The sequence below is a fragment of the Peromyscus maniculatus genome, chromosome 2, assembly GCF_049852395.1.
Source record: "Peromyscus maniculatus bairdii isolate BWxNUB_F1_BW_parent chromosome 2, HU_Pman_BW_mat_3.1, whole genome shotgun sequence".
Taxonomy (NCBI): Eukaryota; Metazoa; Chordata; class Mammalia; order Rodentia; family Cricetidae; genus Peromyscus; species Peromyscus maniculatus.
Genome location: NC_134853.1, coordinates 16,194,012 through 16,207,929, shown reverse-complemented (window position 1 = coordinate 16,207,929; position 13,918 = coordinate 16,194,012). Strand labels below are relative to the sequence as shown.

The following is a 13,918-nucleotide window of genomic DNA, read 5'->3' as shown; positions in this document are numbered from 1 at the left end:
ACAGAGAGCTCCTGCTGCGTTCTGGGCAGGTTCCTCGTTCTTCTGTTTGCCCCTGGTTCTTCTGAACTCTCCCCAGAAGGCCCTCCCACTTCCTGTCCCTGACCGTGGCCCTGCTGTCTGTCTTACAGGAAGCCTAGAGGCGAAGGCAAGAAGTGCCGCAAGGTTTATGGGATGGAGAACCGGGACATGTGGTGCACGGCCTGCCGCTGGAAGAAGGCCTGCCAGCGGTTCATCGACTGAGCCAGGAAGCAGGCTCCACCCAGCCATTCCTGCCTCACCTGCCACTGCGGGTGCTGGGGAAAGCCTCTCCTTCCAAAGGAAGCCACTCAAGGCCCAGGGAAAGCCCTTCCTGGAGTTCCGGGAATATAATTCCTTGGTGGAATTAAAGCAAAAAAAAAATCAGCACCTGCACTGCTCTGAGAACCCGAGCGAGAGCAGCCAGAATGACTTTTTCCTTCAGAAGAAAAGTCAACTTTGTACGCTCTCCATCTGGTCTTAAAACTGGACTTCTGTAGCAACTTAACCTACCAGGCCCATTTTACCTAGAAAGATTTTGATAAGCTTTCTGAATTGTGGTATTTTCAAGGGTTTTTGACACTTAAACAGTATGCCCATAAGCTATACAGTACACCCATAAGCTACACAATATTAGCTAGCATTTGTACAAAGGATAACCTACCTTGTGAATAGGCGTTTCCCTGTTTTCCATTCAAGTCCTTGGAGCAGTCCGGATCATGATGTATTTCAAGAAAGAGCTGCACTCTGGCTATCTTTTCTATATCTGTTTTGTTTTCAAGAAGGACCCCAAGAGGAACCGTTGTAAAGATGTTAGCTTGGAGGCCCCCAGTAGCATAAGGCCAAAAGTGACGGGCAGTGGGAATCACCAGTGGACTTCAGCTGCAAGCTGAGACCAGGATGCCGGGAGGCGCGGCAGAGAGTGCCTGGGAGTCGTCCTTGGGGCCCAGGTGGTGGCACAGCTTCTTCTCTGTCTGCCACTTCTCAGCTGAGGACTGGCACCGGGAGCCATCTGGTAAGGCTCGATGCTTCTTTCAGGGATGTCACACGAACTGCAGCTTTGTCTTGTCAAGACTGTGGCCAGGACCGTAGGTTGTCATCCTGCTCTCCAAACCCCACCCAGGTAGAAGTCTCCAGATGGGCCCCACAGCTTTGCTTCAAGCAGAGAACGGCTGACATGCCCCCATCTGGAGAAAATCCCACTAGGGCAACAAGCAAACTTCCACTCTGAGTGCACTTTTACAGATGTCATGCTTTACATGTCTAAAGATGAGTTAGTGACATTCATGGATAGTGGAGATCTAAACCTTTTCATTTCTTATAAAAAATACTGGAGCGATGAATTATGAATTCACTCAGAAAGTAACCTTTGGGATGCCTAAAGGAAAATGCATCTTGGTATAGGACTCTCTCCATTCAGTAGGGCCAGGGCTTGCGCTGGGTTCCAGCTATTGGAATGTCTAAATTGGTGGACTTGCCTGGCTGGGGGGTGGAGCGTGGAGAGCGGCCACCAAGCCTCGTCTTTGTTGGAACGCTTGTTCTGTCTGCCCTCCTTAAAGAGCTGGGTGTCCTGTACCTATGCAAAGTAAGAGCACCTTATAGGAGGCACTGGGTAGGGATGGGAACGTGGTGTCAGCCATACGAATGTTAAGTGAAATTGCACAGAGGAAAGCTTAATATATCTTTAAAGATTGTACATAGTGCTTTTTTACGGAGTAGAGAGAAGTCATCTAGTACCAGAGACACCTCTTATTTTCTGTAGGGGGATATATGGAGGCTCTGCAGTGCCACACCCTTAATCTGTACAACCATGTATTTTGGCAATTTTATTTTTTGAATTCATGTGACTTTTAAAAAGATTATTCTTGAAAGAGGTCCTGATCTTTTCCTTCAGATATTTAAAAGAAAAAAAAAACCCACTTATTTCAAGAGAAAAGAAAATGCGCTTTATCTGATTCCCCATAGGTTAATAGTCAACATCAGCCACACCGGCTCTCCTAGATGTTTTGACCTGCAACCAGGAAACAGCATTTTTTTTAAATGCAGAGCTAAGTTTCTTCCCTCTGGGCATGTCCTCTGTCATATCTCCTGTAGCTTCACTGCTGTGAAATGATGTCCTAGCTGGTCCAAGAGGTCCCGTGCCACACGGAGATTGTCATGGTCAGCTGTTGGATCACAGTCACCATGGGCTTAAATAAGAGATGAATCTTAGGCTACAGGTTTTCCTCATCCGCAAAGTTCCCTGGAGTTTTGTTTTGTTTTGATTTTTAATCTCAGATGAACATTTTAATCAAAATACTACAGTGATGTGAAGTTAAACTCATCTTCTCTTGAAGAACTTTGGGATGAAAGATGCTCTCTGCATGAGAGCATTCCTTAAACAAGACACCGTGACTGTCTCCCCCAGAGACACAACCCAAGGGTAGTTCTGCTTAACTGTGCACATTGTCAGCAAAATCACGAGACCGAATGCACCTGACCTGGATCCCTGATTTTTCCCTAAAGCCTTCATCCTACCAGCTCTTCTGCATCTCCAGCCCAAGCACTGTGTATTCTCGCCCGGCTTCCAGGTGCAGACAAATCCTGAGTCCAGTTCTGGACACATATGCCCATTCATTCCCCTTGTGGAAGGGCGAAATCTCCAGGGGACCAGAAAGCTCTGAGGTGCAGGTTGTAGGCGTTCCGTTTTGTTATGAGTTCCGGTTTTTAAGTAGTTACCTTGTTATTTGGGGAACCAAATGAAGTGCCAAATGAAGCCTGACTTTTCATTTGATGCCATCGCCATGAAACTAAGTTCTTTTTGTGTCTGCATTTTGTGGAGAAGCAAAGAAAGAAAGGATGAGAAGAATCTCAGGCGAGCTGGCCGCTGGCCTGAAGCTGTATGCATCCCCAGGGTAACAGCCCTGTCTACAAAAGGCGTGTTTAGGCAATGAACCCTTTTCCAGTGGAAATGTCTGACTCTTTTTCTTCCTTGATGGCCCTTCCTCCAAAAAACGGTTTCTCATTTTTCCCAGAGAAGGCATTTCACAGTGACCGACAAGACATTCTCTCGCCAGCTACAAAGCAAAAGCGATGTGTGCAACAGGCAATAGTTTCCAGCCTTAGCCTTCCCAGAGGCTATTAGTGGACATTAGTTTGCAGAAGTCCGTGAGATGACGTGGAGCAAGTACGTCACGGAGGCAGTACAGGAGGCCTGAGCACACCTGCCTCCTACTCATCTTCCTGGGGCTGGTCAGCCAGGGCTCCTCCTTGTCTGTTGCAGCTGTCTGGAACAAGTCAGGAGCTGCTTTGTCCAGGGCCTGTCATACAGGCCTACCTTTCTGCCACCTTATGTCTAGGAAGTTCCTTTCTCTGTGGAGTGGCAAAAGCCAGCGTCAGGAAGAAAGCAATGGGTTTCCAAACCAGAATAGACTTTATGGTGCCTGTTGGCAGCTCCGTGCTCAAGAGGTTCCCTTATGAGATGATCCCCTGCCTCCGGTGACTAAGCTGCACATGAACATTATCAGTAGAGAACAGCACTGATGACAGACCGCCCTTGGGCTTCCCAACCATCTCTTCAGAAATGGTCACATGTATGTTGCAACAAATTTCCGAAACCGAATCGTTCCCCGTTGCTCTTCAAGATGACGTGAGTTGCCCTCTCTGGCCCCGGTTTATCACACTTGCACCAGAAGCCCCGGGCTCCAGGTGAGCCGGCCCCTCGGGAGGCCAGTTCATCCCTCACTGCAACTGCACTGCAAGACGCGGGTGTCACGCCCTGGAGAAGGTTCCGAAAGAAGAGGTGAGAGCTGTCCACACAGGAGAATGTGTTGAGCAGAATAGCAGAACACTGTAAATATTACTCATTTCCTCAGGGAAACAGGAAGGAGGTGCAAAGACAGATCTGGAGAACCCCAAGACTAGGAGGAATTGTACTGTCTCAAGTCGTTTCTTGTCAGAACGAGTTTGGTGTTTTTTTTTTTTTCCATGTAGACTCACTAGCATCATTTCAAGACAAATCCGTGTCAACGGGACAGTGTCAACTTCCGTGAGGCGTGGCAGGTGCACCCGCTGCATAACTGTCTTTCCGTTGCTGGCCTCAAGCTGACTGATGTTCGAGCCACAGGCGCAGCGCCTGCTGGGTATGTGTAGATGCGGTGAGGCTTTCTGTGAATGTAATTGTGAACAAGAAGCCTTGCTGTTGCTTGCTGTAATCCCCCGGTTTGGGCAACTGTTCATTAGCTGTACACAGCGTTCTCTAAGTGAAAGAAAGCTGTTGGAGACGTGTGCTTTGCCTCATGGCATGTTTAGGAGCACACTGCCGTGGACTCTTAGGGACCAGGTGCTGCTTTTTGTCACATCCTGTAGGGTTTCCACCCTCCACCTTGGCTGTAGCGTTGACCTGTGTGAACACATACAGAGGAGTGGTACCCAGGGGACCCGTCAATCTAACAGACATGATTGGGAGTGTGGGTCATTTTGGAGGCATGCTGGGCATACAAGTCAACTGGAAGGTTTATTTCTGTAAGAAACCTACCAGCTGCACACAGGCTCCCCTGTTCCTCCTACCTGTGGGGATTTCTCCATGTTGCAATCATTTCATCCTGTCTTTTCTGCGTTGTAGAAATTTAGCCAAATGGGAAGTTAGTAAAATAGAATAAGGTTAGCACTTTTAGGTACCAGTTGTCCCAAGTAACGCACACCAACAGAGCAAGGAGGTATGAAATGCACTCAAGACTGACTTGCTTCTGATGACTGACTTGGAAAGGTCCATTTCCAATGACATACATGCTTTAAAGAGTGTACCTATCACAGGACCAGGAATCAGAATGGAATTTTATCTCCTGTCCTGTTTTGTAAATAGCTCCTTTTTTTCTGAAGACAATCTCATGTTTTATAACTTTTGTTGTGTGGGTCTGGGAATCACAATTGTAATGTGTTATAGTAAATATAATCTTAAATACAATAATAATTACAACTTAAATTTCCAAATGAAAAAAAATCTACCGCTTAGGTGTCTACAAGAGACATGACACTTTTATAATAAGCATTAGTACTTCTCAAGTTTACCAGAACTGGAAATATTTTACAAGATACAGTGTTTTATAATCACAGAGAACATGAACTCTTTGTGGGAAATGACCTTGGTTTTATACATTGTAGCTTATTTTTTAAAATGCAGTATTTTAACCGACAGGAAGTGTTGATATGGTACACAGTTCCTGTTCACCAATCCAAGGGCTATGCCTCTTTTAAGCACGTGTTTTGATGTGTATCTTTTCGATTAACCCTCTGAGCAAGGGTAGAAATGCAGAACAGATAGAAAGGTTATTTGCAAGAGAATCTATGTAGCAGCAATTTCTCCCTTATCATGACCAGTGTGTTTTCAAGCATCTGGAGGGGGGGCGGGGTCATGTGAAGATTTACTTTCTATATTTTAAACATAAGAAAAGTTGTCAGCAGATAGACTTCCAGGCCATGGAGGAAATATTCCTTTAGTGAAATGAATTCTCTTACAAGTTTTCCTGTTAGTCTATCGGAACTACATGCCTGCATTTAATGAACAAATATCATTTGGTTGGGAATGGCTAAAAATCATAGGATGTACACCCAAAGAACTTTCGGGCAGTCAGCAGTGTTGGGGATAATTTTATTCTCACCACCAGCTGAAGAATTTCCTTGTCAGAACAACGGCTTTGTTTGACTTTTGTCTGTCTGTCTTTCACTATGAGACACTCACAGGCACCAAGGTTGTGAGCAGAAAGTGACAGTATTCCCACGGGACAGGAGAAACAAACAGGGAGCTACACAAACAGCCGTGAGCTTCGCCAAGGCTGGCTATGTGAAGCTGTCCGGCATGCTCAAGCCCGCTGTCTGTCAGAGGCAGCGTCTTTCCCGCCCAAGCGTTCAGTGATTCATAAAGCTAGTCCAGTTTCGCTAAGGATGCGGACAGGATCAAAAGAGGAGCTGCTAGCGGACAGCTGTTGGGTAGCGCAGCAAGTGGTTGAATCTGTTCAGTGCGAGTTATAAAGGCATGGAGGGAGGGACCCCTTGTGCAGGCTCGGCGCCCAGTCTGTCCGTGCCACCCCCTTGGACTAGCGCCACGGTAGCACTTGCATGCCCACCTGGGGTCACTGCCGTGTGGTTTTGAACTGTGGTCATCTTGTTCTACCTGTGAACGGAAGCTTCTTTACAGAGGCTACCAATTTGGATACTTTAGGATGGCCGGCGAGTCCTATAGATGATCAGCACAGACCAGGACAAAGAAAGACACCAGGGAGCGGTGGAACTGGTGTTGGACTAGGCAGCTGACGTCTTCTGAGAAGGAAGACCCACACTGAGCCCCACTCAGCTTCTGACAATCAGAACCCACAGACATCAGGCCAGGTTGCTAGGTCCCAATTGGAGACATGGCGTCACCTGACAATGAAGTGTTGAGAACCAACATACGTTCTTGGCCAGTACTGCAGACCAAAGAAAAGCCGGTGGGCGCGGAGGTATCCTGTGGCCAGAGTTCCAGCCATGGAAGTCAAGCCCACACTTCTAGGCTGCATGAGCACCATAGATGCACATGTGGGCACAATCTGAACAGTAGACATTTCAAACGGGGGAGAAGCTACTTCTCCCTAGAGATTATTCTCATGGAAGACAAAACAGAAATGTCCTATCCTTAGATTAGCCTTGCCCCTAATCAGAACATACCGAGGGGTTACCCAGCTCTGGCAAGAGCTGCCTCTTGGCATACCCAGGCCATCCCCCAAAGTGCTGAGTAGCTGTAATCCTGACTCTTACTGTGTCTGCTGCCGTGACCACTGTGATGAAGGGCTGACAAAACAGCAAAACAAAAAGCAGTCTTGTGCCTTTGCAGAAGGCAGCCAGGTGCCCCTGAGGTTTCCAGGTGACACACGGCGCCTCTTGTGCCAAAGCCCTCTGCCCTCTCTCCATGCTCCCCAGGTCATCCTTCTCCTCTCTCCACTGTAACAATTAAAAATAAAAATAAATATCTCACCTCTGGCCTGGCAAGGTCCTCGCTTCAGAACTAATAGACACTTAGGTGTTTGGGGGTTTCCATTCACCTTAAAGGAAGTTTTTCCACATAGACAACCATAGCATCTTTGTCTGAGGGCAAAATCAAAGCGAGAATAACTATGTTATGGGGGTGGGGGGAGGTGAACAGATTAAACTATTTCACCATTCTGAGTGACGACATTATTTTAAAGTCTACCTTATTTTGAAGTCCTAATGTTACAGGGACAGTTCTTATATGATAACGTGTGTCTCATTCAGACGTTATTTCCTTTGCTCTTCATAAGAACCTAGTGTAGAGAACAAAGGTCACTCTCCCACATTCCGAGGCCAGCCAGAGTAGTCTTGAACCCGTGAGTCAGCACCATTATTGCCTGCAAAGAGGGAGGAAGGGGCTGGCTTGGCTGTCTTCCACAGTGACTCAAGAGCCCCGCCATGTTCTCCATCCAGAAGTAAAGAACACACTCATTTCTAAGGGCAAATTTAATCATCCCAAATGTGTCCCCTTACTACATCTACCATGCTGATCCCCAAGTTCCATCCAGCTAAATGGTAAAGTGTAGGAATTTATTAGCTAAAGCAATATTCTAAATAAAAATTTTGACTCCTTGGGGGGAAAGAATTTGCTGCTGGTGTCTAGGTTTTCGGGCTCTGTAAGTTTAAATGTGAAGGCAGTTAAACGATGCTGACAAAGGTTGAGATTGTGTCCATTGGGAATGATTAAAAGGCTGTCCAATATATGAGTTCACTTCATCCAAGGCTTTCGGTGTGCCGGGCTGAGCATCCTGAGTTCAGAGTAAAGCTCATAAGGAATCATGTCATAGGACTAGAAGGAAGCCCCGAGAACTCTATTGGCCTGTAACCTCATTCATTAGCAGGTTTTTAAAAATTATTATTATTAACGATGTTATTGTGTTTTAAGTAATTTGGTGCTGGGAGGCAGCGTGGTTTGGCCCTTTTCTACCCTGACAGAGAGGCAGCCCTTGCATAGCTCTGGCTGGTGCTCCATGGGCAGTGCGTAGAAAGAGCCCAGTGCTAGCCAACAAGTTCAAAGCGAGTAGCTAGAATTTGATGTCAGCTTCAGAATTAAGTCGTTTTTTGAATGTTCGTTCTCCATGGGCATTATCATAGAATTGTGAGCCTTTGAAGAGAGCACCCCCTTTATGCTACAAGACCACTAGAAATCGATCCTTGAGGCTGATGACTATACTTGCTTATGAGGATCAATTCCCCCCCCCAAAATTTTAATTCAGAAAATTAGCCAAAGTAGAACATGGCGACCCCTGAAAAAAATAGGAGAGCTATCATCAAGGAAGGAAACAGTTGCAGATAAAAGAGGACCTCCTGTTTTCTGCTGTATTGTCCCTCGGTCCCTATCTGAAGAGGGAAGCCAAGACTCGAGAAGACAGAACTTGGCGAGTCGGACAGAAGAGTCCCCATCTAATTACTATTTCCATCTTGGCAGCAGTATGTAGATCGTCTGGTAGACTTCCGTTCCTTTTTTAAGGTCCTCAGCTCCCCAAGCCAGAGGACAGAGGGTCGTCTCGGTTCAATCCCACAGCCAGGGATGAGGCGTTCCTGTTCATTGGCTGCTTATTGGATGCTTTCTCTGAGGCCCGGGTCCCAGGGCCTGGATGCTTACCTGTCTTGCTCATCTTGCTCAGTGAGCGGCTACCCTCATCCTGCAGGGCCAGTGCTCGGTCCCTGTCTGAGGAGGTGCCGTCTCCTGATTGTGAGGAGATGGTCTCCCTCAGCACCATCCTGCTGCGCTGAGCACAGAAGATGAGTTTCAGACTCACTGAGAGGGGTAGCTGCCACCCCCTTCCCTGTGCCTCGGGGCCCTCCTTTCAGCCAGCTGTCAGAGCTAAGTGCAAGCCGGACAAAGGGTGCTGGCCTCTGTGTCGGCGTGGAGGGCTGCAGCCGACCAGGAGGATTCATACTAAATCCTCCCGGGCTCTGGCTTCTGCCGGAGCCTTGCAGAGTGCAAGAATGGGATTGGCCTTCTCGGTGTGTAATTGGTCCTGTTTGGTATAGCCGGAAAGCAAAAACCACTTCAGTCTGTACACCTTGGTAAACAGTCATTCCTCACCCCAGGGTAGCCCCATCCCTTATTCCGGGCATGGGTAACAAGACAGACAGGAAAAGGGGCACCCTAAGGGCTTGTGGTGTGCTTGGGCTTGAGTTATCCTTTGGGGATCCATCCCCAAATGGGGAAGGAATGCCTAACGTGACAGATTACAGTCTGAGGGATTTTTTTAGGCCCTTTCTTTGTATTCTTATTGGAAGTCAGTGGCTGTGACATGACATGATCGATCCCCAGTGTCCCAACTGGGGAAACTGATCACTGGGAGAAAGCTTCAGGTGAAATCTAGATATCTCAGAAGCACGTGGTACCTCCCAACGCATACTGCTTCCATGACTTCCATAACTAAAAATACCCTGGGTATAAAAATGAGTTAGGCCTGTGGATCATATAGTATAAAAGTACGATTACTCCGTATTTTCCTACAGTGCACCCTAAAATTCCTATTTTTGTAATTAATGGTTAGACTGTGGCCAGCCACTTAAACAATCTATGGATCAACTACTCTACCCTAGTATAGTTTCCAAAATACTTCATAGCAAAGCCCTATGTGCATGGAGGAACTCAGGGTAAGACAATACTAGCTGGGTCCCAAAGGGTTCAAGATTATCATCAAAAGCAAATGCCAGGCGGCCTGCGGCCATGGCTGGCAAACGAGGGGACTGAGAGAGAGGAATATTAGCTGCAGGTCCTCTGTTGCCCTTAGTGGTGGGGCTTACACAGACTCTACTGTTAAAGGTAAGCCATCTTTTAAATTGTTTTCGACACCAAATCTAAAATGTCAACAATAGAAAAAGTTACCGAATATTTAAAATGGGGTAGTTAGTGGAAGTGCTGTCTGTCTGTAGGAAGCTTTGCTCATGGTGTCTGAGAAAAACCAACAGAAGCCAAACCGAAGCCGCCCAGGGAGTGGTCCTCGGGGGCCCCGGCGTTAGGAGGCAGCTGCGAGCACACACAGGCACTAATTGAAGGTGCTGCGGCCATGCCGTCCGGCATCTGTAGAGGTCTTTTGAGGGACAATCTTGCCATCATTTCAGGGGTAAGTACTTCCTTACAAAGTCTTTAATAATGAATGAATGTATAAAATTATAAACTATGCATTTTCAAAGAGAAACATGTATTTTATAGCAAATCCAAGTACTTTTTTTTTCATAGAGACTTATTACAACTACAGATTATTCAAAATAAATGAGAATACAAATCCTCATAAGGGTGTGGGGTGCCTTTGTTTTTCTGTCCAATGGTTTCAAGACAGTGCATCCAGACTTTCACCTGAAACTCTGGGCTCAAAAAACAACAACAAAAAACAAAACAAAACAAAAAGCTAGCCAGTACAGTGGATGAGGATACACCTTCTGCCTGAGAGGAGACCACTCAGAAATGGTGCCCAGTTCTTAGAGACAGATGCTTTAATCACACTGGATCAATAGGTTAATAAGGGCCAGGGATGTGGCTCAGAGTTAGAGCACTGGCCTGGCATGTGTTCAGTCCCCAGCACTGGGAAATAATCTCAAGAAGCAGGCAGACAAAACTGTAGGAAGTTAACATTGCCTTGGCTAAAGGTGGCTCGGGTCTGTTGTGGTTAATTCTCCAACCAGGGGGTGAGGAGCGTTCTTTAAAGAGTTTAGGTTAGCGTTGCAAAGAACAAAATATAAAAATATTATCTGACAAGGCAAATAGTCATTTTTTTTTCAAAATTACATGGAGATGGTGGTTTATATTTTGAAAAATTTGTATAGAATATACCTGGGTTTCTTCAGCCTCCTGCTGATAGGCGCGTTCACCAAACCTTCCCACTAATGATTGGTCTTGCCCCCTCCAGTGCTAACTCCATCCCTCAGCATCCTTCCCTCCTCCATCCCTCAGTATCCTTCCCTCCAGCTGGCAGTGAGGAAATGCACTCCATTTCTCTGCTGTTCCGGATCTCCTCTGTGTCTATTGAGGTTTCTTGGCTGTTTGTAAAATACGGGAAAACCCGCTTCTAAACCCTGTACTTAAGGCCATTCTGGACATGTCTGCTACCTAATTAGAAGTTAGTGGGGGAGGGGCGATGTGTCTTTTTATATGATTTTTAGCCAAATCCAGATGTTCTGATACTCCATTTCTGATACTTTTCTGACTGTAAATACCACCTGCAGAGGTTCAGGTGGAGAAACCTTTTCTGAGACTGTTCCTCAGCCATGCTCCTTACCAGCTTTTGGCACACTGTACATAGATTTGTCAAATGTTCCAATGATGTTGTTTTTCTAAATACTGTTCTCTAACACATTTTTTTTATTTTTTTTCTTTGTTGTTCTGGACTTTGTGTTAGTTTTACAAAATGTTTCCTAAGATTTAACACCAGGAAAAAAATATTTTAAAATAAACTGGTGCTAATTGGAAAAGAAGAAAATTTTCAGCTTCAAGATTTACAAAAGAAAATGTTCACACCAGTTAAACTGCACTTTCCCAAGGGGATGGCTGCTGTCCACTTACAATGGGCATCAAGAGGATCAGCAGATGTTTACAGTATCCATGGCCCATTTACGTGTAACACAGCAAGGAGCCCGGCCCCCCAGAGAGGAGGATTTGCTGGGCAGTCCTCAAAGCATGTAGTAGAAGGGAAGGAGTAGTCTAAGAACCCTTTAGAAATAGTCTTCTGGTCTTTGGACTTTCATGTTCTGTAATGCTTAGCTGTAACAATGAATATGGTGTTGCCAATCTCGTCTGACGTCATCGTCAACCTGTACTGACTCTGTGTATGGTTCTACCCTTGGCTCGCACTGGCACAAACCAAGCCAGAATACGGGTCTTTTGGGAAGACCCTTCTGATTTCTATGGTGTCCACACACATGAATTTAGATGCACTTGTAACTGGTTAATGACCATGAAGTCAGTCTAACTTCCACTGAATAAAAATTTTTGTGTATCTGCTTCTATTTGGGAGCCATTTATTTCTGTAAGGTTTAACATTTATATTCAGAGCTGTCAGCATACTGGTTGCTTGTTGGATACTGTGGCAGGACATCTGAAAACCGTGAGGGAGGAAGGGGTTTGGGGCTCATGGTTTATGGGGCTGTAATCCATCATGGTAGGGGGGCGTGGAGGCTACAGTTTCATGTCCATGACAACCAAAATGTGCAACACAGCCAGTTACATCTTGGTAGACCAGAAGTCAGATCCTCCAGTCAGAAGCAGTCTGTTTTAGCCAGTCTCCTGAAACCAGAGACCCAGTGCCTCCAGCTAGGTCCAATCTCCTCCCCAAATCTAGCTTCCCAAAACAGGCCACCAGCTAAGGACTCGGTGTTTAACCACATGAGCCTGTGAAGCACATCCAAACTCAATAGAAGGTTTGGAATTTAGCCTAGAGTTGTAAAAAACCGTTGAAAAGCAAAGATGTACCTTCATTATATCAACTGTTTGCCATCAGGGCCGTTCCCATGCTCAGCCCCGCTGCCTACATCTTGAACGATTGCCCAGACTGACAGCTGCTCACCTGTTTCTCACCCTCTGGTAAGAAAACCGTGCCCATGGTCCATCCTGGTGCTAAGCCAGCCAGCTTTCCACTGGACAGATTTCTGGTCCACTAGAACTGACGATGTCCACCTCTGAAGCCAGACACACACACATGCAGCAATGGATGGGCTTTGGATTTCTGGTCCACTAGAACTGACGATGTCCACCTCCAAAGCCAGACACACACACGTGCAGCAATGGAATGGGCTTTGGAGGCCAGTTTGCCCAGAGATGTGAGTTTTGCCTATGGCTAAATGGACTATTGGAATATTTAATACCTAAATTTTCAAGTATTATGATGATCATAAAGTTGATGAGCCGGGCTTAAGCAATAGCTCTTTCTGGTCAGCTTTGGTGAGTGAGGAATTTGACTCCTAACCTACTCCAGGGCTGAGAACAGTTCTTCCACAACTGTTCCTGGACAGCTGACTTAGTGCATGTGCTTTAGCCGTGGAGGAGGGTAAAAGGAGGATGTCCTGAAACACCACCTGTCCAGGTACACATCCCCAGATGGAAGCCAAAATGCTCTGCCGTACAGAGCCCTCTGAGACTCAGGATACCTGATTCAAATATCAGTTCATGTTCTCATGACCAAAAAGCAAGTTGGGGAGGAAAGGGTTTGTTTGGCTTACACTTCAGCATTGCTGTTCATCGCTGAAGGAAGTCAGGACAGGAACTCAAACAGGGCAGGATCCCAGAGGCAGGAGCTGATGCAGAGGCCATGAAGGGGTGCTACTTACTGGCTTGTTTCCCATGGCTTGCTCAGCCTGCTTTCTTATAGAACCCAGAGCCACCAGCCTAGGGATGGCACCACCCACCATGGGCTGGACTCTTCCCCCATGCATCACTAATTGAGAAAATGTCTTACAGCGGGATCTCATGGAGGCATTTCCTCAACTGAGGCTCCTTCTTGATGACTCTGGCTTATGTCAAGTTGACACACAGAGCCAGCCCAGTTCAGATGCCTGTTGTTTGCCCCAGCCCAGTCAACCCCAACTCACAGAGCCTCCATGATTGCCCGATCTTCGGCACAGGGGCCCCTGGATGTGATGATTTTTCCTGTCAGGTGCAGGAGATGCGACTGAAGTTGCTCTCGTCTTCCCCGTTGCCAGGCAACAGGGCTGGGTACCTTTTCACCACAGCTCTATGGAACCATGGTGGGACCTCCCATCAGGAGCTTTGCTACTATGATTTCAGTTGGTGGAGGTCAGTTAGCATTGTTGTGGTTTCATAATCGTCCTTAAAATGACCCTGAGGTCAATAGCAGCCTAAGAGTCTATCACAGTGCCTGTGGCATGCGCTTCCATCTCCTGTGAGTGG

The 13,918-nt window shown here is 46.6% G+C and overlaps 1 protein-coding gene across 1 annotated transcript in view; it reads left to right on the top strand.

Moving 5' to 3' along the window:
- Znf704 (zinc finger protein 704) overlaps positions 1 to 12,021 on the top strand; it is a 200,323-nt gene extending 188,302 nt beyond the window's left edge. The window contains exon 9 of the mRNA XM_076563795.1: positions 129 to 12,021. Within this exon, the coding sequence (XP_076419910.1) occupies positions 129 to 240 (112 nt within the window). The 3' untranslated portion in view covers positions 241 to 12,021. The remainder of the gene's footprint in view (positions 1 to 128) is intronic.
- Positions 12,022 to 13,918: the final 1,897 nt, after the last annotated feature.